A 25,385-nucleotide genomic window follows, 5' to 3' on the forward strand; every position below is an offset into this window, starting at 1 on the left:
TTATTCCCCTTTGTGTGATTTCATTCGGATTTTCATTATGAGAGAAGTAAGTGTGACTGAGTTCTGAGGTCGTTAAAAGCTTCAGGGTTTCTGCTATCTGCTATTTAAAAGCAGAATAAAACACAGCAAAGTACAAATGAGTTGTTTCCTTATCTAATTTATTTATCTATAAAATATATATAAGAAAGATAATGATAAAAATGAAATAAAACTAACTTCATTAACCCCAGTATTAACTGAAATACAATTAGCATTAACCCCAGTTGTTTGCTGAAATGTTTGCTGAGGAGGGTAAAATTATATTCGTGTATAAGTAAGTACTTAAACGATAAAACTATAATATAGCAATACATTCACATACACACGTGCGGGTCATGATCATATTTATATACAGTCAATAGTCATGACACAAAATAACGTTCGGTTCCGTGTGACATCTCGCGAGAACACGTGGCTTCAAACCAACCCATGAGCCTTTGCGGTTCCTCTTTCTAGCCGGCGCCTGAGAATGGGTACGTGTTTTCATGCTCGGGTCGGAGAGAGAATCCTTGTCCATCTGATGTTTTAACGAAGGAATATTCTAATAATGGTTTGCTATATTGAAACTAAATATTATTTAAATAGTTATTGCTTTCATTTTGCTGTCTGTAGCCACTATTTTGTATTTTGATACAATAGTATCCGAAGAATGGTTGAGGTGTTCCAAGATGGCTCCCCTCATTGACCATGTAGTTAGCTGCTGATGCTGAAATGTGCTTGAGAACAGCACATGTGCTGTGTTTGAGGGGCTTTATGATATTTTAGTAGTATTCAGCGTTGTGTACTCACAATCTTCGCTGTTAAGGAGTAGTGTTGGGCGTTTAGCAGAGCGTCAAGACTAGTGAAGAGGAAACGTTAGCTTTAGCTACCAGGATGATCGTGATCATGTCATGCTGCTGCACGTTAACATTCAAGAAAAAACGGCGAATAATACTTGTTTGATGAGGTAGCTGGCTGCATTTGATGTTGTACAAGTTAAAATGTGTTGATAACAAATGTATATCTTAGACATTATAGGTGCCTGCTGATTCTCAAGGGCCACGATTTGATAGTATGAGGGCTTGACATTGCAATTAGATTTTTAAGAATGGGCTAAAGCAGAGTTTGTCTGATTTTATTTATTTTTCATTTTTTTAAAATTCAGCTTAGTTGGACATCAAACTCAAGTCTGAACTTTTTGTGAATTTTAAATCTTGGATCCAGTTTACTGTGTTGGACAAGTCTGCTGCTGTCTAACAAACATGCAGATCCATCTTGAATAGATCTTTAAGTTGCTTGAGTGACATGATGAAACTTTTAAGCGGAATCCAAAGTAAATTGCGGACAACCTCTACCTTGGAGAACTGATCACTCAAGCACAGAAAACCATTTTGTTGTGAATGTGGTGTTAATTGTCCAATAATCTAACTCCAGGTTCTCCTTTCATTTATTCAGGTATCTCAAGGGACAACTGGCATAAACGCCGCAAAACCGGTGGCAAACGCAAGCCCTACCACAAGAAGAGGAAGTATGAGCTTGGGCGCCCTCCTGCAAACACAAAGGTGAATAAAGCTGGTGATACATGTCAAAATTAGATGTAAAAGTGATGTAGCGTGGGTGATGAAAACGTGACCTTAGGTAGGTCTTTTTTGGGCCGTTTTGGTTCAAAGCTTTAGGCTTACCAATGACAGGACTTGTCATAGTTACTCTGACACGCTTTAAAGCTTGTTCATAGCACTTTTTTTTCTTCTTTCCATTAGCATGCATTTTTATAATGCAGTTAATCTGCATTAACTGTGGACATGTTAATTGTATCAGTGTCTCAACACGTGTCTTTATTTAGATTGGATCTCGTCGCATCCACACAGTGAGGGTCCGTGGTGGGAACAAGAAGTACCGGGCTCTGAGGTTGGATGTTGGTAACTTCTCATGGGGCTCCGAATGTAAGTTTATTTTAGATGTTGTTTAATATCTTCTTGAGTTGTCTTTAATGTTGGCACACTTCTTTCCATGAAGATAACTTTGTCCAGTTCTGCTACTGAATGCAAGTGGTGATATCTAAGACTCTGAGAAAGACCTGGTTCCTGTGTTCCTGGTTCTTGTGTTGCAGTTTTAAAGATTCATTAAAACGTTACCGATAAAAAGAAGGGAGGGCGTTCCTTTTGCTGATGGCTCTTGCTTCTGTGTGCACAGGTTGCACACGTAAGACCAGGATCATTGACGTGGTCTACAATGCCTCCAACAACGAGCTGGTCAGAACCAAGACCCTGGTGAAGAACTGCATCGTCCTCGTCGACAGCCTTCCTTACAGGCAGTGGTATGAGGCCCACTACGCCACTCCTCTGGGGCGCAAGAAGGGAGCCAAGCTGGTATGTTGGTGAAAGGAAAAAGTCTCGTGTACCTTTGCTCAGTTGTGAAAAACATAGCAGTAGCACACTTACTTTTGCTTGGCAGCGTGTTTGCACAGATCCTGATGCTGCCATAATTACCTTAAGGGTGCTTTCTTGGTGTGTAAAAATATATATTATGTATGTATCATTATTTTCGTGAAGAAAGTTGCAGTCAGTATCGCAGCATAACAAAATTTGTGTATTCTGATCTGGTACGTGTCTTTCCATGATGATAACTTTGTCCAGTTCTGCTACTGAATGAATGTGGTGATATCTAAGACTCTGAGAAAGACGTGTTACCTACACTGATATCTGCTGCAGTGTTGTCCAGCAGCTGAGGTTGGAATTTACTCAGAAGTGTTTCATGTTCACATGAAGAGCTTTATTCCTTTTCCTTTTGTAGACTCCTGAGGAGGAAGAGGTTCTGAACAAGAAGAGGTCAAAGAGGACCCAGAAGAAGTACGATGAGCGCAAAAAGACAGCCAAGATCAGTGCCCTCTTGGAGGAGCAATTCCAGCAGGGAAAACTGCTTGGTGAGTTTTCAAGTATTGCTGTACTGTAGTCTGTATGAGGTTTGATGTGTATTTGTATCACTGGTTAGTCTTACTTGAAAGTCTTGACTTCTGATTGGCTAGTCCCTGAAATGTATCATCTCCGCCATAAGTTTCATACAAAACAGCTGCCAGCTGAGAAACAGTAAGACTGAATTTTCTATAGGCTGTGTAAAATGTTCTTATTTAGGGGTCCCTTCATGCATGATTATGTGTATTTACTTTTGTAGATTTGAAGTTACAACAATATGACCCACTTAAAAAAGGGTTTTCTTTTCACAGCAGTCTTACAGTGCAGAGAGGGCTGTCTGATCTGGTACATGTCTTTCCGTGATGATAACTTTGTCAGTTCTGCTACTGAGTGGCAGTGGTGAAAACAAAGACTCTGACAGAGACCTGTTACCCACACTGTTTTCTTGTTAATTCAGCCAGTCGAAATACCTGCACTCACCAGCATGGGAGTTGAAGGTTGTGTTAAACATCAACACTTGGTCCTTTAGACTTTTGTGGTTGCTTTAATCAAGATTCATAACTGTGGAGGCCAACAGCTGTTGTGGCACCGGAGTGCCTCCCTGTGTGGATCTGTGTAGCTGACGGGTTGTTTTCCCCTACTCTCCTGCAGCTTGCATCGCCTCCAGACCAGGCCAGTGCGGCAGGGCAGACGGCTACATCCTGGAGGGCAAAGAGCTGGAGTTCTACCTGAGGAAGATCAAGGCCAAGAAAGGCAAATAGATGTACAGCTGTTTGATACTTCAATAAAATACAAACGCCCCCACAACTGTCTGTTGTTCCTGCTTCACTTTTTCTTGTTTATTGGCAATATGAATATAAATAGGATTTTTAGTCATGGCTATAAGCTTTAAAAGTTGCCTGGCTGGGTTTAATCCAGTTGTATTACTGCTCTGGTCAGCCTGAGAACAGAATATAAATGCATTATATTTAATATTTCAGTAATGGTTGAAATGAAGAAAATGCACTGGAGAAAGGTTTTACCTTCTAAAATTCAGTGGAGATGCTTGGAGAACTGAGCTAATGGATCCTTAATGTCAAAGATTAAAAGCAGTACCCCTGATAGTCCAAGTAAAAGCTGTGTGCTTTGAGTCACCTTACAAAGTGCAGGACGTGTCATACTTGTGTGGGATGTCCTTTAGGTTTGGTGGTTTGCTAGTTAGGGATGTTTGTTTCGTGTGACCATGACAGCCCTGCAACCCACCCCTCTGTTAAATCTCCACAGCATTTGTATACCTTTAACTACATCTAATGAAGTTGTAAAATGCACAAAAATACTTCAGGCAGACAGCTGTTGTCTTCCCACTGGAAAGTGGGAAACGTCAAATATTAAAGTGTGCCTGTTGAAATGCGCCATTAGGCATAGTTTATTGCTCTTATCCTATGATTGGTGCCAAGTTGGTTTTTAAAACGGCTTCTCGAACAGAACCTTATCAATGGCGTCAGTTTTTCCCCTGCCGGTAGTGTGAATATGGTGTATACGAAGTGTGTGGTCATACTTCTCACAGTACCTATGTTCCCTGAAGGCAACGTAATAGCGGAAGGCCCTCAGCCTTCTGTTGTAATAATAGTAATAGCAATAATATAGAATAATTATGAAGCTGTGTAGTGTCTGTCCTCATCCTGGGATCTGGTGATTAGTAGGAGTGATGACGGCACGGTGGTGCTGTTGCCTCATAGCAAGAAGGTTCCAGGTTTGAATCCCGGTCTGGGCCCTTCTGTGTGGAGTTTGCATGTTCTCACTGTGCCGGCGTGGGCATCCCAAAGACATGCACATTAGGTTAATTAGACTGCTCTACATTGCCCCTAGGTGTGAGTGTGTTGTCTGTCTGTCAGTCATGTGATTGACTAGCGACCAGTCCGGGGTGAACCCCGCCTCTCGCCCGTAGTGAGCTGGGATAGGCTCCAGCCCCCCCGTGACACTGGCGGATAAGCGGAAAATGGATGGATGGTTTCCTGGTTTATGACCCCAGCCCTAAAAGCATATGTTACATAGGAAGATGGTTTTCTCTCGCCCCTTTCTTGGTGTCTTGGAAAGGTCATTGGTTAATTTCTAGATGTGTACACCTCTTTTGTTGTAAACAAGTACCCTATAGAAGCATGTGGCCAGAGACCTCTCGGTAGACTGATCCATATTGGCTGGGATCCTCTCACATGCACGTGCTGTATTTGATGCTATGCTTCTTGTAATAAACTTTTTATACAAGTAAGACATTAACATCTTCACATCATCGCTATCAATTATACAGCAGTTGCAATATTTGTCTTTCTTCCTTTTACTATGTTTTTGCACCAAAGGCAAATTCCTTGTATGCTGAAAACCTACTGAATCTGGATTAGTTTAAAGGCATGTAATCATTCCTAGAGATAGATAAAGAAATAACCAATCGATTGACCGTTGCATACAATAATAATAATAATAATAATGTACTATTAAAAGTGAAACTACCTAATAGTATATAGGAGAATTACAAATCTGTAATAATAACAATTCAATAAAATAATTAGTAATCATAAACTCTTGTGATATCTATACATAGACATAAACGTAACTATGACTACTTGTAGGAATAGTATAGGAGTATTCAGTGTACCCATTAGCATTTGCAGTGTTATAGGTAGTAGTACTGATGAGTATCTTACGTTTGTTTAAAACTAGGTCAAAAGCCACTTTCTGGATGCCGAGGCTTGACACGTGATCAATCCCCGTGCTGTGATTGGCTGTAAAGGCGCATAATAATAAGTAGGGAAAAGGTGATGTCAAGATTATTTAAGCGGCCTAGCTAGTAGCATAACAACAATGCTGTTCAACAAGGTGAGTCTCTGCAGTAGCTGTGGTTTGTCCGTATATTTCAGTAGTTTTAGTTCATTAAAGATTGGTCGCGGTGGCTCGTTGTCCTCCTGATTTGTTTTTATTGCTTTCTGAGTCCATCGACTGAGAGATTTACTAGTTACATAACATGCTAGTTTTTACTAGCAAGCAGCCTCATATTTTGACGCGCTCTCTCATTATGTTCACATTATTTTAGCGCTTAGCTCAAGTTTGTATGATTGGCTTACGGTCGAGTCGTAGAGCAAAGCATCTGACGCTGAAAAATCATGAGTTTGGTATCTTTGAAAAGCCCAGAAGGTCGTTTAACTCAAAATAGCAGTGAAGACACCTTTAGCTCTTTCGAGAGGTGTCGTGGAAGGAAAACGGGTCACCTAAATTGTGCCCTCGGTCCCAGGTCGTTATGTTTTTGTGATTTAATAACTTGTTTTTCTCTTTCGGTATCATGTCTTCGCCTGTCTTGTGCTGCACAGCCTTATTGAGAGGTTTCTATAATGGGAACACAGTAAATTACAAACATCTTTTCATAGTGTAGGATGGTCCCGTACTACACAAGCAATACATTGTCACTGTAAGAAAAGTCTTTAACGTTGAACTGTAACATTGTTGATTGTGGCTGATTTTCCACCTCCACGCTCAGGTGTTTAAGGCCAGTGTGCGGTGTGGCATCAGGCTGCAGAGCTCCGGCGCTGCGGCCAGCGCTGCCGCATCTCACGGCAGCCCCGCAGCATCCCTCGGCTACTCATTTGGTAAGAAAGATGCAAAGCTTGACATAATTCTAAAGCATAGCTCCACATTTTGGTATGGTTACCTTAATAAAGTACTCCCATGCCCGTATGTACTGACTTGACAAGAGCAGGCACTGGTGAAAAAGATGTATGTTTTACATCATAATACAATACTATAAGTAATGATAGTATTTGCAATGAATTTATGAAACCTAATTCAGTGTTTCTGTTGGTAACGTTTTTCGTGGGCTGCCACAACAAAGTGTTTGCTACCACAGCAAAACCAAATCCTAAATCCTTCTGATCTCTGTGGACGTTTTTCTCATTTGGGGGGGACTGAAGACACACTGGGGACACACATTTATGTTGGAAAAATTATGACAAAGTGTTGGACATAATATGTGTAAGACTGCTGAAGCCCAGTTTTAGCTTCAGCTGCTCAGAGAGCAGGAACTGTGGAGCCTGTCCCTCACGTTCACACTGAAATCACCTTTTCATGGATCCTCTTGCTGCTTTGACCCACAGAGCTGACAGATCAGCAGAAGGAGTTCCAACAGCTGGCGAGGAAGTTTGCACGTGAGGAGATCGTCCCTGCTGCACCCACCTATGACAGGAGTGGTGAAGTGAGTATGTCCCAGAGATTAGACTGTTGCAGTGAGTGAGTGTAGTATAACTTGGCAGTTTACTGACATTAAAGCTACACAGTGTTGTTATTCTACATAATTTCTGTCTGTGTGTAATCGTGCCTCAGTCTCCCCTTTGCCTGATCTTTGCTTTTCAGTCATGTTTATGACCTTTTGGGATGTGCAGGTTGTGTGTGTGAGATGAGTGTGGGGCAGCAGTACCATTGCTTGTTACAGAAATGGCAATAGTGGTGTTAAACGGGGACATTAAAACATTAATGTGGCTCACTGTAGTGGAAAAACTGATTCTGCCTGTGAGTAAGATTGAGCTCTTTGGGCACTTTTGTCAGCGAGAAGGGCTCAGTTATTTGTCTTTTAACTATTTCTATTTACTTAATACAACTGACACGTCTCAACATCCATCGCTGCACTGCCGGAAGCCCAACAAATACTCAAATTCAGATATTTTTTTTATTTGTTGTCTTACATGTCGCCAGCTTCTGTGCTGCTGTAACGTGAATTTCCACTCAGGGATCAGTGAAAGGGCACGTCCATTATATTTGTGTGTGTGTTTGTGAAGTTTTTATATCAAGCTGTAGCTTCCCAGGAGTGTTCCCTGTGTATTAAAGTAAATCTGAATAACTTGCATGTACCTTTCCAGTATCCGTTCCCCATCATCAAGAAAGCATGGGAGCTTGGACTGATGAATGGTCACATTTCCCAGGAATATGGTATGTTATTTTCTTGCTCGTGGACCATTTCAAAATTACTTCTGTGTGACATAGTAATGATTTTCCTCGTTGTGGAAGGCCATGCAGGCCTGATGCATTTTGTCTCGAATTATTGTAACCACACTTAAACATATATTGAATATGCTGCTAGTTCTTCGGTTTAAGTGTGTTAACTTTTGTTATTTTCATTATGATATGGTTTATTCCAGGCAAGTTTGCTTACTTCTGTTTGAAAACGCTGCGTGAACCCTCGTTTGTCCCTTCCTGTGTTCAGGTGGAATGGGCCTGTCGATCTTTGACAACTGCCTCATCACAGAAGAGCTGGCATATGGCTGCACAGGAATGCAGACTGCTATCGAAGCAAACTCTCTGGGAGTAAGTTGTCTCTATCAGGCACATTGACCTCTGTTAGTTACTGTAAATACCACTCAATATGCACGACAAGTGGCTCCTCAGCTGTCTGATTTTAGAAGAAATCTTTAAATATGCCAAAGCAAATAGCACTTCCCCAACTGTTTCATAGGAGCTTTAAGCAAAGGAGGCCCACATTCACACACCGAGGGCTTACATATGTCCAAACCCCTTTTGTATAGTGCAGCTTTTCGTATTGAATCCACAGTCTTTTCAGTATATTGTAAAATTAATGAACTTGTTGGATCCACCAGGAAGCGTGCTGTTTTAATGTGCTGATTTAATATCAATGGCTGTAGTTAAAGATATGTAAGAGTTATGTCTGTTTCTTCCACACAGCAAATGCCTGTCATTTTAGCTGGCAATGATGCACAGAAGAGGAAATACCTGGGAAGGATGACCGAGGAGCCTCTCATGTGTGTAAGGATTTCATTTTGTTTACGCAGAGTGCATGAAGGGGAAAAAATAAGGTCAAAAGTCCAGCAACACATAGTTTTAATAAGTACTCCTGCATCCAGTGATATCACATTTTTGTGGTGTGGTATGCTGCACTTTTACAGCACAGAGGAAAATATTGATAGAAAGTTAATCAAATACTATTTTGGAAATTGGATAATCATTTCAATCTCATTATTTGCTGGTTCCAGCTTCTCAAATGTGAGGATTTGAGCCACATGACATGAGTGTACATCTTTGGGTTTCGAGAAATTGCAGCCTCACTAAATAGAAAATTTCTACTCCAACTACTCGACATGCTGATTGACATTGAATTGTGCTGCAGTATTGACAATGAGGTGATCTCACAGTGCAAGTGTGTTGTTAAACACAACAGCACATGTAAGAAGGTACTGCTGTATCTTTTATCAGATCGAACGGTGTGAACTGCTGTGTTTTTTGGCAGGCCTACTGTGTCACGGAGCCAGGCGCTGGCTCCGATGTGGCCGGCATCAAGACCCGAGCTGTGCGGATGGGCGATGAGTATGTTGTTAACGGCCAGAAGATGTGGATCACCAATGGTGGGAAAGCTAACTGGTGTGTACTCACTACCACTGCTCCTACTCTTATTCTGTTGTAAGACTATACATAAACTTAACATGATTTTGATTCAGTTTTATGATCATTTTGGCAGCTGTAGTGTGTGATGTAAGTTGACGTCCATGAAGGGAGAATTTTTTTTTTTTTTTTAGGCTCCATTAGTTGAAGGCTATTTGAGTGTTTATATGCATCTTGTATTTCTAGGTACTTCCTGCTGGCCCGCACTAACCCGGATCCTAAATGTTCAGCCGGCAAAGCTTTTACTGGCTTCATTGTGGAAGCCGACACTCCAGGAATTCAAATAGGAAGGAAGGTAGGATGAGACTGAACTGTCCTTTTTGTTTCCTTGTGTTTGGTGTCAGGATCAGAAATTTTCTTTGAGGGGAGAAGTGTCGGATCAATGCTGGAAATTTAGTTTGAAAGAGAAAAATTGATTAACTTTTAAGCTGAGAGCAACTTGGAAAAATATTTCTTCAGTCCAAGTAGACCAAGAAGGAAAATGTGGTTTTCAAAGCAGCTGCTCCACATAAATATTTGAATGGAAGAAAACATTTTAAAGTTACAAAATCACAAATATCGGACTTTAAACCTTACAGTGCATCTAAATGATTTAGAGACAGGAACCTGCCAGATGTCCCTCTGATGTGAGACTTTTGAGTTCACAGAGATATTATGCCTCCCTGTGAAGTGTATAATGAACTCTAAGTTTGGATGGGTGCTGTATAAATGTATATTAAAGAGAACTGGATTATAATCAAAAGGGAACATCAGCTGTCCGGCCACAATTGGCCCATAATTTACTTGCGCCACAAGATAACTTGTGCTGCTTCTTGCCGTGTGCTTGTAGGAGATGAACATGGGCCAGAGGTGCTCTGATACCAGAGGCATCACCTTTGAGGATGTGAGGATACCGAAGGAGAACGTCCTGATCGCAGAGGGAGCTGGCTTCAAAATTGCCATGGGTGCCTTCGACAACACAAGGCCACCAGTAAGTTTTGTTATTGAGAAGAAAACGGGAAGAAAGTTCTTTTTGCTAGTATTTATTCCAAAGATTTTTGTCAGTATCACCACTTGCGGTGCAGAACACTGTGGTTTGGCCACAATTTGTCTTGACTTCAATATTGAGTGTGTTTTGCAGCAGGAAATGCGACGTTTGGATTTGAGTGGATATAAAAGCTGGTGTTGAGTAGATGGTGTGTACTAATGTCAATCCATGCAATGCAGGTGGCAGCAGGAGCAACAGGCCTGGCTCAGAGGGCACTCGATGAAGCTACCAGCTATGCGCTGGAGAGGAAGACGTTCGGCAAAGTTATTGCTGAGGTTTGTTCACTACATGTTTTATAGATCAGCAGAAAAGCTCTTGTTCCAGCATGGGTTTTAAATGCTTTTAAGTACACTGAATTACAGAAGTTACTGCAGAATACTGTTTTAAAACGCAATAAGCAGCATTGCTTTTTCTGTAACGTCATAACTGTCAGGTGACAACGCTGTTAAAAGAGCAAAGACGGGTACATGATGAGCACCCCTCTGTCCCCTCCTGTTTCACAGCACCAGGCCGTGTCCTTCCTCTTGGCTGAGATGGCGATGAAGGTGGAGCTGGCCAGGATGGCTTACCAGCGTTCTGCCTGGGAAGTGGACCAGGGCCGCAAAAACACCTACTACGCCTCCATCGCCAAGGCCTTCGCCGGCGACATCGCCAATCAGGTGGCTGCTGATGCTGTTCAGATATTTGGAGGAAACGGCTTCAACAGCGAATACCCGGTAGAGAAGCTGATGAGGGACGCCAAGATCTACCAGGTGAGTGATGACGACGTGCACCTAATCACTGCTAGCAGATGAAAACTTGATTTTCTTAAATTTTTTTAATGTCCTTTTTGCAGATCTACGAAGGCACAGCTCAAATCCAGAGACTCATTATTGCCCGAGAACACCTGGGAAGATTCAAGAAATGAACTCTGCACACCTGACTTGTCATTCAAATATACGCTGTAATTTTTCCATACAATTGTGTTCCTGAAAATAGACGTGGTTACTTAAACTCAGGATATAGCTGTAAAATGTTGCCTGCCTCAACATCATTTCATCCTGCCTTGCTTTCTCAGACTTATCCAGACCCTGAATTGGTAGACAGCAGTTTTCCACATGCAGTTCAGAACTATGGCCTTAACTTTGTGACTTAATGAGCTGGTGAGGGCATTTTCAAGGATCACATAACCATGTGCTGCCAGGCTCCAGCAGGTGGCGAAGTACAAACTCTGCTGCTTTTAATAACAGTCTCAGTCATGATGTATAACACGAGACGCTGCAGAAATACTGCACTTACTTAACATTAACCTGGTTAAAGTGCTGAGCATTAGTTTGGGTTTTTTCTGTGTGGTCAGATTTTGGGGAGGAGAAGCAGGTTCATACTTCTCTTCAGCCTTACAGTGTGTGTGTGTGTGTGTGTGTTCATGTCTCAACTCTTTAATATTTGGTTGATCTTGGTCTTATTGTCCACTCTGATATGAGGGGTAAATTGTGACCAGTTCATGCCTTATTCTGCTTCTGAAATCCTACCAAAACTGATGCACTTGCAGCTGTATCGACTGAACTTTTTGCTCATGTTGAAATGATCACTCTTTAAAAGTAATTCTCACAACTTTGCAGATGTAGTACAGTATGTAGTAGTTTTCATGCCATAGAAGCAATTTACTTTTTGACCTGCACAAATTCATGTCTCGCCAGAATCCGTTATGAACAAAGGAATGTGTCTGAAGACGCATATCATCTGTTTTGTTTTTGTTGTCTGATTTAGCATAAGTGATTCTGAACAAATGTCATTTCTACATTATTACCAAATATCCAGTGTGGAGCGACATCAGGCTCTGCAGTCATTAAAGTGTCTGTAACACACACATGACATAATGGTGCATTGATCTGATTTATAAAGTTTGTATGTCATCCATGAATTAAATTATTCCATACAATCTGCAAATGATAATGTTTTTGTGGGTTTCTTTCCCTAGACATTAATAATGGGAATCAGAAAGACGTTTCCAAGCTCAATGAAACGGGAAAACCCAAAACCCTCAAACAGTTTCTGTGGAACCGGTTTAATGACCTCAGGAGAGTCCAGGCTGATTTTGTGGGTTTTTTTGTTTTGTTTTGTTCTTTCAGAAAAAGTCATCTTCAAATATTTTAGAGAATCCCAAATAAGTTTTCGAGAGTAGTGCTATCTTTACATTTCCTTTAACATCCCTTTCTGCTTACCCTCAGCTTCTTCTTTTACCCACCTGACAAACATCCCCCACCTTTCTCTTTCACAGACCCTGTGCCACTCGGGGCTCAGATTTGCTCTGATGTTTCTGCCAGGTAAGGTTTAATTTACTACTCCTAACTTGGACGGAAGGAATCAGTCAAAGAGTTAAAGCAAGGTGTCTGGACTTGTGAAGATTGACTTGAAGACGTTTCACTGCTAATCCAAGCAGCTTCATCAGTTCCTCATCAGTCCTTGCTTTAACTCTGAGTGAATATGACCTGGATGACTGAGAATCTCCACAGATATATTGAAGGAATCCTTAAACAAAATACTCATGTAAAGTGGATGTACGTCAGAACTGCAATTAAGTAGAGTAAGCGCAGTTGGCTCCCTGTTTTTTGTTAAAGTTTTTTTTAAATTATTATTATTGTATTTTATTCGACATACGGTGCTGCATTTAGTCTGCAGTACTCACTCTGAGACGGAAGGTGGCGGTAATGCGCCAAAATCTGAAACCGCCGTCAAAACATAAGAAGAAGAAGAAGGCTGATCATGCGATAATTTTCGGAATGGTAACCGGCGTTCCCTTGAAAATGTTACAGTTAGCTAGTGTAGTTTAAGATAACATTATAGCCGAAGTGGATGCAAATGTCCACTTAGCTGTACTGTTTCCAAATTTTGTCTTACATTGAACGGCAATCTGTAAAACCAGCCAGTAAAGTGGCTGCAATGTAGCTAGCATAAACGTTAGCGTATAGCTAGCTGGTAGCTAGCATAACCTGTCAACAACTCGTTTCCTTTTTATCGTATTCACTTAGTTACATAATATGAGTTAACTCAGTATCAGATTAGACAGTGAGACGATGGGAATTTTATGATGCTGATACAAGATCGTCCTTTGTGTCGTGTTTTAAATTTTTGTTGCGTTTAATGTCAGGGTACCCAAGTGAAGGATGTCATCATTAAGCCTGACGCTCCCAATACGCTGCTGCTGGACAAGCATGCAGACTACATCGCAGCCTACGGCTCCAAGAAGGATGACTATGTGAGTAAAGGCGATGTCACGGGCATGCCTGATGTTTTTGTCCTATCCTGGACACCTTCGTCCACTTATCATTTTTCGCTGTTTGAGCTATGCTATGAACAGGTCCTGCTCTCCTGTTCATTCATGTCCTGTTTTGTGCTCGTCCAGGAGTACACGCTGTCAGAGTACCTGAGGATGAGCGGCATCTACTGGGGGCTGACGGTGATGGACCTGATGGGGCAGCTGCCCCGGATGAACCGGCAGGAGATCATAGACTTCATCAAAGCCTGTCAACACGAGTGTGGAGGCATCAGCGCCAGCATCGGACACGACCCCCACCTGCTCTACACCCTCAGCGCCGTCCAGGTGACTCTTCTTCTTTTGTTGTCAGCTTTTATGCTGTGAGAGGTTGGAATTGTTTGCAGCTACAAAGTCAGTATCTTTCTAAGAGGATGTTTACTCCTGAAGGCTCTTTAAAGTGATATTTTAATTTAAACACACTACAAGGAGCTTCTAACTGGCGATGAAACAGTCTTGGTGTGACACCGATGCCTTTATATGACCGACAGAAGCAAATGAGATCATCGGTGGCTTTTTCCTTAACTTTATTTTTGATGAAATTCAAAACTTTAAACCTTTTATAGCAAAACACTGAGGGTGAACTGAGGCGTCTCGCAGCCTGAATAAAGAAGCTGTTCATTAGTTTGGTGTTGGTGTTTGGTGCAGCAGATACTTCTGTGCTGCCAGACAGCAGCAAAACAACTAGCTTATAGCATAGCATTTTAAGGTGGCCCTGCTACTGAGCTGTTTTGCTGTTAGTCTAATACTCAAAGTCATAACATAATGAGGGAATGCTGGTAACTTAAGCTTTACCTCAACAAAACTGCTTTAACTTAGTAACCGGATCTGTTAGTGTAGGAACCCAGACAGTACTTGAACAAAGTTTATGATGTTTCACCATAGTCATGTTAAAATTATTGATGCAGTTAATTAATCTTGCATAACCACAAAAACAAACTTTATTGCTGTGCATCCTGTCAATCTAACACGGCGTAAATAAAAAATATGTTGAGTCTTTCTTTCAGATTTTTCTGAAACTGAGTCACATGTTAACATATCAAGAGCTTTTACCAAGGAAGTGGTTGAACCACCACCTGTTGTCAACAGGGGCTGGCAAAATCAACAAAAAATGAGTTCCTTGTAGCTGCTGTGTCTCTGCAGCCTTTGTGATGTTTCTTTCATTTTTTGTTTTTGGCTGAATTTCTGTATTTTTTTTTTTAAAAATGTCCTCCTCAGATCCTGTGCTTGTATGACAACGTGGATGCAATTGATGTGGACAAAGTGGTGGAATACATCAAAGGGCTGCAGCAGGAAGACGGCTCGTTTGCAGGGGACAAATGGGGTGAGCAAGACTTGTCTCAATTCACATTTGTAAGTTAAGTTTGTAAGAACTTTATTGATCCTGCAGTGGAGAAATTCACTTGTCGTGGCAGCTCACAAGAACAGAGAAAGAGTGCAAAAAGTGTGCAACAACAGTTACAAAAAAGTATAGAGATAATAAATTAACAATTTACAAGTACAGTAAACACAGTACAATATACAGCTATATACAAGTCCTCATAAGAGAGGAAAGCAGGACTAGACCATTGAATTATACAGTCTAACAGCAGTGGGAATGAAGGACCTGCTGTAGCTCCTTCCTACGCTGAGGGTGTAGCAGTCTGCTGCTGAAGGAGCTGCTCAGAGCCTCCTCTGTCTGATGCAGAGGGTGTAGTAGTGTTGTCCATGATGGATGTCAGCTTGGCTAATGTATATGCGCTCGTTTTGAAATATACTCATATATTTGTACAGGTACATAACTTATGTAATCATATATATATAAAATCACTGAAATCCTGTTTAGTTTGGTTTAGTATTAAAATAATAAAATTGTGTCTTATTATAATTGCAGTTTTTTGTCTTTGCAGGAGAAATAGACACAAGATTTTCCTTCTGTGCAGTTGCTACGCTGGCGTTACTGGTATGTATGTCACGCATACTTGTCTTCACTCACCACTGTAGCACTTCATGATTTGTGTAATATTTCTGAAGATGACTCTTTGGTCCTCTCCTCCCTTCAAGGGCAAGATGGACACCATAAATGTTGACAAAGCTATAGAATTCGTCTTGTCTTGTATGAACTTTGATGGAGGCTTTGGCTGCAGACCTGGTTCAGAGTCTCACGCTGGTCAGGTGAGTCCGCTGATGTAGTCCTGTAGTTTAAGACAATCCAGAGTTTGTGTTCCCGTTTTCAAAGTTCTGGATAAATGGGAGGAATTGAAGTGTTCTTGTTCGCCTTGCGTTTATTCTCCCCAAACAGCCAAGATAGCAACAATTACTGGATAATGGAAACTTTGATTTAATCTGTTTTTAAACAGAAACAAGAACTTCTGGAGTTTACTAAAAGCGAAGTAATCGGGTGTTGCTGGTTCCCACAGAAAAGTTATCAGACACAAACTATTATTCCCACATCACACTTGTGAGGCTGCAGGCTTTTCTCGTGTGAGGGCATGTGACTCACAAGTGAGAGTTTGTCAATCCCCGAAACTAACAAGATGAAATGTTCTTACTCTGGAAGGTGGCTCGTATCACATTTACACCCCTCTTGAGCTGTGCCGTGTGTTAAAATCCTTCTCCGGTAAAATCTCTGAGGTCTTTTCCCTTCTGTCTCTCAGATCTACTGCTGCACTGGCTTCCTGTCTCTCACCGGTCAGCTGCACCAGATCAACGCTGACCTGCTGGGCTGGTGGCTCTGCGAGAGGCAGCTGCCGTCCGGAGGCCTCAATGGACGGCCGGAGAAGGTTTGTGCTTTCCAGATACTGTCGTGTACTTGCATGTCGACGTTTAACTAGAAGACAGGACACAGTGATTCCTGAGTTAGCTCTGCCGCTCTTCTGATTCTTATTTCTTCAGTGTTGGCAGTTCATTTTAAAAGGCCTTGAGTTTCACAAAACAAAGTTTCTTCAGACAGTCCGATCTCTGCAGAAAATCTTATAATAGATTAGATCAAGGTTACAGTCATTTGTAAACTAAAATGGTGTATCTATATCTGCAGTGTCACATCATATCGTTATACTCAAATATATATATTTTGTAAACATGAAGAAATGATCAGGTCCAGGAGAAAAGTCCTCACTTTTCTTGGCACTGGCTGTTTTGTTCAGCTCCTTTTCAGAACCTGATGTTACTGGTTGACCTTCAACCAAGCAACTGCATAAAAAGCTATCGAAGTCAAGTTTTGATCAGATGTAGTTGCAAAACTGACCCAACCCTGTGTTTTTTATCCTCTTTCAGCTTCCAGATGTGTGCTACTCCTGGTGGGTTCTGGCGTCGCTAAAAATCATCGGTAGGATCCACTGGATCGACAAGGCCAAGCTGCGAACGTTTATCCTGGCCTGTCAAGATGAAGAGACTGGAGGTTTTGCTGACAGACCAGGAGACATGGTGAGCTGTCAACTACGACTAACTTCTGCATTCTGCAGTGGAAAGGGGAAATGTATTAGACCTGCGCTTACCCCAAACTTCCACCCTTATCTCACTGCCAGCACCTCCATGATCCTGTCCTTTGTCTCTGTCTCCATGTGAGATAAGATCAGTCTTGCTGTAGATCCACAGTAAACCTCTTGAAGGTCTGCACATGTTAAGAATTTGTGGGGAAAATACTGCACATGTACTGTGTCCACTCAAGCAAATGTTACCTGGTGATGATGTCTTCTGTGATGCACACTTTGGCTTGTGATGATATCCGCCTTCACCGTCACCTTTTGGCTTCAGTGAAAGCTGTGCTGAGACGCTGTGGTGCAGTGTGTCATTACAAGCCCAGTTATTAGTGGAGTATCTCTCTCTGACCGTCATCATCTCTCCCTCCATCTCCACAGGTGGATCCCTTCCACACTCTGTTCGGAATCGCAGGTCTCTCCCTTCTCGGAGATGAGCAGATCAAGCCGGTGAATCCTGTTCTGTGCATGCCCGAGGACGTCCTGCAGAGGATCAGCCTGCAGCCTGACCTCCTCAGCTAGCCCTCTGACACCACGCACACACACAGCTGCCCTGCTGATGCTGGGGACAGAGAGAGAGGACCGCCACACATCTTAGCGTTAGCCAAAGTCCACAGACACTTTCTAGACAAAGGATTTGGTCTCCACTCACTAAGGACAAATTAAGTCATGCAGATTCTCAGCCTTTCATTACTTTACCAGGTCACTTATGTTGAATTTACTGCGTGAGAACAACTTCAGAAAGCGATATTTTGAAGTGTAACCATCGAAAAACAACATCCAGAAATCATTACACAACATTCCGTAACTTTTTCCACTTGGTCCCCATGTCAGTTTGTTTGAGAGGAAACATGTAACTGTTAGCACAGGAAGCTAAGCTACGTATTGGACAGAGGCACTGGTTGGCTCTGCTGTTTCATGTGTGCGTAATTTTTAATAATTTAATTTCTGAATTTGAGCTGGAAGCAGAACGGTTATGCGTGGAACAGACATGCATGATCCGGTGTGCTCTGCGACTTCGGTACGTTTGGAGGCGCAAGACGCTCGACTGTCCCTCGCTTTAAGGACACCACGTCTGTCTGTTGGAGAGTTCTGCCTTTTTTTCCCCCCAAGCAGCAATTGTTTCAAACAAAATAACTTCCGCATTTGAAAAGTAAGAGCGTGTGAAGGGCAGACCATCCTCGTCCTGTCAACACTACACCCATCACTGTTCTCAGAGGCCAGAGGTGAAACACGTCTTCTCCACAGTCTCAGCTGCATGTTTATTTAAATCCCTGTTGCTCAGTTCGGCTTTGCCATGCAGCTGTGGGCAGACGTACTTTGTGTAAAATCTCAAAATATTTCCAGTCTTATCTTTTCATGATTTTCAAACATCTTTTTTTTTTACGTTTACTAATTTAGTTAAAACTCTTCGATTTGTCTTTTCTTTCAGGCGTGACACATGCTGCATTTTTGTCTTACTGAATACACATTTTATCTGTTGTTAGGTAGCTGCTCAGTGTTGACGCTGTTACAGAAGGCAAATAAATCACATGTTGAATCTGTTATGAGGCTGCATCCAATTTAAGTGACTGATATGATGCAGTCAGTGATTGACTGATTGATATGTTATAGAGTCATAACTTATACAAAAGTCCATTTTGTCGCAGGGTTTAAATAACAGTTCTCGATTAGTTAAGCTGCTTAAAGATGATTAGAATTTTAAAAAACAGCTCAAGACCTTAACCCTGTCCTGAACAACTTGTTAAACGACTCACTTTGTGTTGTGGGGGCGGCTCTAATACAAAAAGCTGCTTACTGCACAACTATACAGTATGTGTGTATGTTAATGTAACTTATTTGTTATCTTGGTTGGAAATAAATGTTTTCCCTTCAGCAGAGGTTCAGTTTTTGTTTGTGCTTTTTACAAACACTTTCGTGTGTGTTTAAGCAGCTGGTTTCCGGTAGTCTCAGGCTGTAAAGTGAGTCGTTATTGAGCAAAGAAAAACTGGATAATCTAACTCATCTCAGTTTTGTCACATTTTATCACCAGACCGCTCACACTGAGGTCAGGGATTAGTCTGGGTTTTTGCAGGACAAAGTGGAGGAAAAGGCAGTTGTCCTGTTGGTTAACAGTGGTTCAAGCTCTTTGTTTGCTTCACATATTGGCCTGTAGGATTAAAGTATTTATTGGCTCATTATCCTCCTCTTTATCGGTCGCATGGAAGTGAATCCGTTTCACAGAAGTGTGGCTGCCCTGTCGAAAATAAAAACCCTCCGTATTATACTCATGTATGCAGATGGAAAAAAAAACATAATGTAAAGAGCATCTTCCTGTTTTCTGCAAAATCCAATTGAATTCGTCTCTGTGGCAGTTTGAGTAGGTGACACTAGATGGCAGCCTTACCATTCAAAATGCATTTGTGTTGACACAAACTACACAGTGTGACTGTCACAAAGATCCTGATAAGAATCTACCCAGGTTATGGGTTTTTGGTGATGTGATTTAAAGCAAAAATTAAACGCAATGAGATCAAGGCGGGGGGGGGGGGGGGGGGGGGGTAACTTTGAGTTATTGGTAATCCATACTATTCACACACACAACATTACTTCCAGAGAGGCTGCAGTAGTAAGAGTAGCAGAAATGCCACAACGCATTCTGTATGAGATATTAGGTTTCCTAGCATTGGCAGATCATAATAATGGAGCAGCGTAAAGATGGATTTAGTAATTAGAGACAGGTAATTCGCACCTGCCCACTTTCCTCCACGTAATTAAGACTCCCCCTGCAGCAACGTACAGCCTGATAAGAAAATGGCACTTTAGCTGGAACAGTTTCTAACGACGGTTTTCATAAAATCTCAGACAAATGATCGTGTGATAACCCTGTGTGGAACATTATGCCCTCAATGCTCTAATTACTGCATCACGATGGTGTCAGCTGTGATTTGTTTTAATACTCAGGATTCCAACTCGGGCCAGCTTAGATACAGCAGTAAGGATGGAAAAAAATAGAAATCAGAACCCAATATCTTAACTGACACGTTTACTTTAAGTGTTCACGGGAAACAGCGTGGCACAATATAAAAACTGGAGCCATGACTGTAAGACACCTGTAAATCGAATGCTTTGTGACAGAAAAGATCTCTGACAAACACAACATGAGGTCTGCCTCTTGTGTAAATGCTCGTTCAAACACACTGTTTGTAGTGCAAAATTAACAAAAAACAATGTCTCATCCTTCACAACAAAATGGTGGATCTTATGAAAAACTGACACGTCACAATGAACTTTAACACATAAAACTAAATCTGCACGGTACATATTTCCATGGTGCTTGGCCCATCTAACTTCAGTAAACCTCAGTGTCAGTTGGCAGCTGGAGAGTCTCTGCTACCTCACAGCCCCAGTCCAATATGTTTAAAGGTAGCATTTTACCTGGTCCAGTGATCAGTCTTTCGGGGTCAAATGTCTGCCAGCTGTAAGCAAGGCGCCTTCATCTTCGTCATAACAATTCCTTCATCAGCTGTATGCCTCGTCAGTGCAATGGCCCCCAGGAACACAAGCTGTCGGTCATTAGGCGACTGTCCTCCCTCAAGTCTCTTTCAGCTGAGGGGATCACTGTAACAGTGGATATGGATATGACAATGTCCTAGGATTTAATAAACAACGCTTGGGAACTCTGCTATGATTCTTGTGTGTGCAGTTTGGTCAGAGGTAACAACAACACATACCCATTTGTATTCTTGACAGCCTTCTTTTCTCCATCAGAAGCTTCCTTTTGGACAAACTTCAGTCTCCAAGCCAGATTCCCACTCCCACCTTCTGCACTGTAAAAATACACCGAAATTCAAAGTGAAATGAATTGTTACTTTGAACGTGTCTGATTAGCAGGATAAAATTTCTTTACACTTAATCTTAAAACTGCAGCAGCTGAGCTGAACTTGCTCAAGACTGGAGTGCTAAACTCGAAAGGGTTTTAAACTTAAAATAAATAAAAAATATTACACTACTATAGAATCAGATCAACCTAAACACTTAAATCTCCTCGTCTACGAGCACACAAGGCTTCTATGTAGAGCTGCAACAATTAATTGAACAATAATTGACTATTAAATTAATTGTCAACTATTTTGATCATCGAATAATCGGTTTGAGTACTTACTTACTTGGGCAAGAGAGGTGTTTTCAGCTCTCCATCTGGTGGCAGGACTGTGCTGCAGTCATCAGAGTCCCCTTCAATATCCCCACTGGAGCTGGTAAAGGAGCTGCTTGCAGGGGAACTCATGCAATCTGTCAAACCATGTAAACATTCAGCTGGTGTGATTAACGCTAACGCCATACAATTGCTAAAAGTATTACAGTAACTACAAAAAAATACCATACAAACAAAGAATATTTGAAATACAATGAACTAACAATTCAGCAGATGTATCTGCTTGTCTTACATAGAACATGTTAGGCTAGCCAAGACACAAATAACGAATGACACCGGTGTGCTCAGTGGCTGCGTCGTTAAGCACATGTCAATGCCCAACGCGGTGATCATGATCAATTCCTGACTGTACTGCGTATCATTCCCCCAGTCTCTCACCCCTTCACTATCCACGACACTACCCTGTCCATTAAAAGGCAAAAAGCCCCAAAAAAATCTTTTACAAAAGAAAAATGAATGACACTCCAAGAAACTTACCATCTGGATTTGGACCTTGTGCAAGACAAATCTGGAGCACACCCAGGTTTTGTTTCTTCATAAGGAAATCAAAGACTTCCTCATCAACCTCAGTCTTTGCGTCATCAAAAACTCTTAAGTTCTTGGCAGCTGTGAACATAAAACAAAAAAAAAAAAAAAAAAAAAAAAAACCTTAAAAATAAACTCGAGAACAAGGGAAATTCAATAAATTAAGCAATATAAATCTAAACAGTTAAAGGTATATCTTGCCTTTAGTAATAGTTAATTAATATCTGCACCATCCCCCCAAATTGACGGATTCAGTATGTTTAGTGTGTTAGATTGTGTGAAACTCATTAGGTTTTCCACTCACCACATTCCAAAAAGGATGTGTAGGTCACTTGGTCCTCAAAACAGATGTACTTCTGTAGCTTTCTGTACTTAACACGCACAGCCTGCATCCTACATGACATGAAAAGGTTATTTTTTTTTGTTAGTATTTGCACAATTACTTACAAAGTCATTAATTAACATTTATAATCCATTGTCCACCTTGACTTATTCCATTTGTATTTTACACTCATGTTGTCTATGCTGCTCTGATTAAAAAAAACAGCCATGTGAACAAAATAATAGCAAACTCTACAGAGCAGCAACAGGTTAAGTACATGATATGTCTATAAGGTTTGTTTGATGCTAATTTAACACAATGGCCCCTGAACGAATGTCAGCAGAAGTATATACCTGCTAACCAAACTGCAGATAAAAATATAAGTAAAACACACGCGCTTGCTAATTAAACACTGGAGCGAAAACGGTCAACGTACAGGACTCAATTCAGAATAAAACACCCGTGTTTGCTAACCAAATAGCAGGTACAACAAAACACACACATGCTTCCTAACCGGACAGCAGGTTAAACAAAACACACATGCTTGCCAACAGAGTATCAGGTGAAAGCCGTCAATGTACAGGACACAATTCAGAATAAAACAGACAAGCTTGCCAATGACGTACTTACTAGTCTGACAGCAGGTGAAACAAACACACATGCTTGCTAACCTCGAAACACACGTGCTGGTTAACTGCATGCTTGCTAGCCGAATAGCAGGCGAAACAAACACACACGCTTGCTAACCGTGCTGTTTTTTTGTTTTTTTTAAGAAACCCGTCAATGTACACCATTCAATTTAGAGTTAAACACATGTGCTTGCTAACCGCACGCTTGCTAGCCGAATAGCAGGCGAAACAAACACAAATGCTTGCTAACGTGCTTTTTACCCCAAAAAGAAAACCGTCAATGTTGACCATTCAATTTAGAGTAAAACACGTGTGCTTGCTAACAGAACAGCAAGAGAAAACGGTCTACAACAAAGACTAGACCATAGAAAAACGAACCGAAGCTTGCTAACCGAAGAGCAGGTAAAATGGTCAGTGTAACGACACTGACTAGCTAGCGTTAGCAATGACCTTGACAACTGCGCAGTGCGTAAAACCCACAAACTCGCCAGCTGCCATGCAACTCACAGGCTTTACTTTTCAAGTAAGCCAACAAAAAATTCTGACATTTTATCCTCATAAAATCTATATTTAGTACTTTGCAGCCTTACCTGGCTCACCGCCGTCCATTGCTGCGGTTCACCTCGACCTTCCACTGCGGGGTTAGAAAATGGCGGCAGAAACGAAACTTAGCAAACATTAGTGGGCGTGTTCTTAATATTACAATTTCCTCTGTTTTGTTGCTCCCTTTCAAGTGGCCACCAGGAATAATTACAATCCAAAATGAATAAAAATGACTATTTCAGAGGAAAATAATGTTAACTCTGAAAAAATTACTCTCTTTTTTTCCTGTGTGCTTTCTGCAGACACTCTGGTTCAGGGGCTCCTGGACCTGTTCCCGGGGGGGCCCATTCAATAATCCATTTGACAGCAACAAGGGGTCCAGGGAGCTCCAGAGAGCAGGCCTGTACCTCCTCTGACCAACCCTCAGGTCCAACCCCTGTTCCTACTATACATGCATTTTCCATCATATATTCTCAGTGCATCGTGGACCTGCAAAAATATACTGAAAGCCCTGTTAGGTTTTTATTTATTTGCCTATTTACTTAGTCGGTGGGGGAGCAGTAAGCAGTGGGCTCTTGGAGTCTGGGCAGAGACAAACATGCTGGTTGTTAGGCTACCGAGAAACCCCTCTGGTTCTCATTAGTGAGGAAGAGAGAGAGAGATGAAGGGGAAGACAGAAGGTGGGAGAGAGGAAAAAAAGAAGAAGAGCGTGAATGAGAAAAAGACGCAGAGAGCGAGACAACCAGAGAGAGAAAAAGAAGCTGAAAGACGGGTGGATGGATCACGGCTTTCGCCTCTCAGTCTTGTTTGTTTGCAGGGAAAACCGCAACCCATTTTTCCTCCCTCTCCTTTTCTCAGTGCTGTCACCCTCTTGTTATCTCTCAGCACAAAATACTGAGGATTAGTCCAGGCCACAGGGGCTGGAACCACCGGCAACCAGCAGACATCCACTTAATAAATGCTTGATTAAACCTCTGCAGTGTTAAATGCGAGTGTCGAGATGATTCACGAGTTTGGTGAAAAACGAGGATGCGTGAGATTCATTCAGAGTTACTTTAGTTTCTGTTGACAGAGCAGTTGTTGCGTCTGACGCTTCTGTCACACGTTCAGTTGTGAACATGTGGTGAAAATATCAGCTGATGTCTGAAATCTCACAGCAGAAACCAACTCAGCAACGCGAAGGCCAAGCACCAGTCAAGCTGAAGGAAAACCAAAAGTCCTGCCCTGCCGATCAACGAGATGTGCTGAGGGGCCTTCTTGTCTGTCAGAGAAAACATGAATAAAATATACCAGATCATGTCAAGGGTGAAGATTATTTTACATCTCATCTCAACAGATTTTACTTTCAGGGAATAGTTTTTGAAATTATGCTTTCGTGCAGAAAGTCAGATGAAAAGATCGACACCCATCTCAAGTTTGTGTGTTAAATATGAAGCTGCTGCTGGCAGATGGATGAGCTGCGAGGACGTGATGTTATTTACTGTGTCATCCACGTACAAATACGCTGCCCACATGGATGCATGAGAAAAAAATTATAAATACGTATGAAATGAAAGAACCATAGCTGGACAATCAGGAGGACATTTTAATTGAAAAGCACAGCCATTAAATTTTCATCATGTAACTATTTAATGATTTAATTTAATGATTTTGTGTTTCTTCTTTCTCTGCCATCAACATCCCATTATAAACACTGGGAGGCAGTAAAGCATGAATGTTGTACAGTTTGTGATAATGGTGACATTCATCACAGGTTTGTTTTTTGTAACAGTCGAAAAAACACAATAAAATGACCTTAAAAGCTACTAGATGGACAGACAACAGGGGCAAGGCTTGATTTTAATCCCCTCAGGTTATTTATTTCAACCATAGTTCAACTTACAATGGGAACCTAAAAGAGTCTTGTGTTTTAAGACGAACACTTACACACAATGACAAAATGGCACCGTGTGCAAAAGGACTTGTGGTAATCGGAGTTCGGTTTTTGTGTCTTCTCGGCGGCGGGAGAGACAACGTTGTGGCATTGAGTGAAAATGAGTCATCGCGG

General features: G+C 41.6%; 3 protein-coding genes, 1 long non-coding RNA gene and 4 other non-coding genes across 11 annotated transcripts; 7 read left to right on the forward strand and 1 right to left on the reverse strand.

The window, feature by feature from the left end:
* The first annotated feature begins 458 nt into the window (after positions 1-458).
* On the forward strand, positions 459-3,735 carry rps8a (ribosomal protein S8a). The gene is made up of 6 exons (XM_046408292.1): positions 459-512; positions 1,474-1,580; positions 1,862-1,961; positions 2,212-2,387; positions 2,812-2,941; positions 3,582-3,735. Exons 1-6 carry the CDS (start codon positions 509-511, stop codon positions 3,689-3,691), a joined length of 627 nt encoding a protein of 208 aa, XP_046264248.1. The 5' UTR covers positions 459-508; the 3' UTR covers positions 3,692-3,735.
* Positions 1,629-1,736, forward strand: LOC124070099. The gene has a single exon (XR_006845144.1). It is a non-coding gene; the product is annotated as a small nucleolar RNA SNORD46 (small nucleolar RNA).
* Positions 2,024-2,092, forward strand: LOC124070097. Its single transcript, XR_006845142.1, has one exon. It is a non-coding gene; the product is annotated as a small nucleolar RNA SNORD38 (small nucleolar RNA).
* LOC124070096 lies at positions 2,630-2,698 on the forward strand. The gene has a single exon (XR_006845141.1). It is a non-coding gene; the product is annotated as a small nucleolar RNA SNORD38 (small nucleolar RNA).
* Positions 3,285-3,354, forward strand: LOC124070098. Its single transcript, XR_006845143.1, has one exon. It is a non-coding gene; the product is annotated as a small nucleolar RNA SNORD38 (small nucleolar RNA).
* Positions 3,736-5,638: 1,903 nt separating the features above from the next.
* On the forward strand, positions 5,639-11,384 carry acadm (acyl-CoA dehydrogenase medium chain). Its single transcript, XM_046409212.1, has 12 exons — positions 5,639-5,783; positions 6,439-6,547; positions 7,052-7,149; positions 7,811-7,880; positions 8,155-8,255; positions 8,631-8,711; positions 9,193-9,323; positions 9,531-9,639; positions 10,174-10,314; positions 10,551-10,646; positions 10,875-11,123; positions 11,207-11,384. The coding sequence occupies exons 1-12, from the start codon at positions 5,769-5,771 to the stop codon at positions 11,276-11,278; spliced, it is 1,272 nt and encodes a 423-aa protein (XP_046265168.1). The 5' UTR covers positions 5,639-5,768; the 3' UTR covers positions 11,279-11,384.
* Positions 11,385-13,019: 1,635 nt separating this feature from the next.
* Positions 13,020-18,999, forward strand: rabggtb (Rab geranylgeranyltransferase subunit beta). Its single transcript, XM_046409149.1, has 9 exons — positions 13,020-13,136; positions 13,502-13,609; positions 13,757-13,954; positions 14,885-14,990; positions 15,556-15,608; positions 15,710-15,820; positions 16,303-16,428; positions 16,922-17,071; positions 17,506-18,999. Exons 1-9 carry the CDS (start codon positions 13,062-13,064, stop codon positions 17,644-17,646), a joined length of 1,068 nt encoding a protein of 355 aa, XP_046265105.1. The 5' UTR covers positions 13,020-13,061; the 3' UTR covers positions 17,647-18,999.
* LOC124069741 lies at positions 16,340-23,509 on the reverse strand. 4 transcript variants are annotated; one of them, XR_006845096.1, is made up of 8 exons: positions 23,386-23,508; positions 22,149-22,237; positions 21,797-21,925; positions 21,273-21,396; positions 20,838-20,928; positions 20,542-20,724; positions 17,326-17,686; positions 16,340-16,475 (listed from the first exon to the last, which is right to left on the reverse strand). It is a non-coding gene; the product is annotated as an uncharacterized LOC124069741 (long non-coding RNA). The 4 variants fall into 4 exon arrangements; XR_006845095.1 differs by having other exon boundaries at positions 16,422-16,606; positions 16,898-17,686; positions 23,386-23,509; XR_006845094.1 differs by having other exon boundaries at positions 16,422-16,606; positions 16,893-17,686; positions 23,386-23,509.
* Positions 23,510-25,385: the final 1,876 nt, after the last annotated feature.

The sequence above is a fragment of the Scatophagus argus genome, chromosome 13, assembly GCF_020382885.2.
Source record: "Scatophagus argus isolate fScaArg1 chromosome 13, fScaArg1.pri, whole genome shotgun sequence".
NCBI lineage: Eukaryota > Metazoa > Chordata > Actinopteri > Scatophagidae > Scatophagus > Scatophagus argus.

Coding starts and splice junctions, on each gene's coding strand:
- rps8a (XM_046408292.1), top strand. Junction 1,581..1,861: donor GCCCTCCTGCAAACACAAAG/GTGAATAAAGCT, acceptor GTCTTTATTTAG/ATTGGATCTCGTCGCATCCA. Junction 2,388..2,811: donor GCAAGAAGGGAGCCAAGCTG/GTATGTTGGTGA, acceptor TTCCTTTTGTAG/ACTCCTGAGGAGGAAGAGGT.
- acadm (XM_046409212.1), top strand. Junction 7,150..7,810: donor CCTATGACAGGAGTGGTGAA/GTGAGTATGTCC, acceptor GTACCTTTCCAG/TATCCGTTCCCCATCATCAA. Junction 8,256..8,630: donor TCGAAGCAAACTCTCTGGGA/GTAAGTTGTCTC, acceptor TCTTCCACACAG/CAAATGCCTGTCATTTTAGC.
- rabggtb (XM_046409149.1), top strand. CDS start 13,062: ATGCGCCAAAATCTGAAACCGCCGTCAAAACATAAGAAGAAGAAGAAG. Junction 13,137..13,501: donor ATGCGATAATTTTCGGAATG/GTAACCGGCGTT, acceptor GTTTAATGTCAG/GGTACCCAAGTGAAGGATGT. Junction 14,991..15,555: donor GTTTGCAGGGGACAAATGGG/GTGAGCAAGACT, acceptor TTGTCTTTGCAG/GAGAAATAGACACAAGATTT.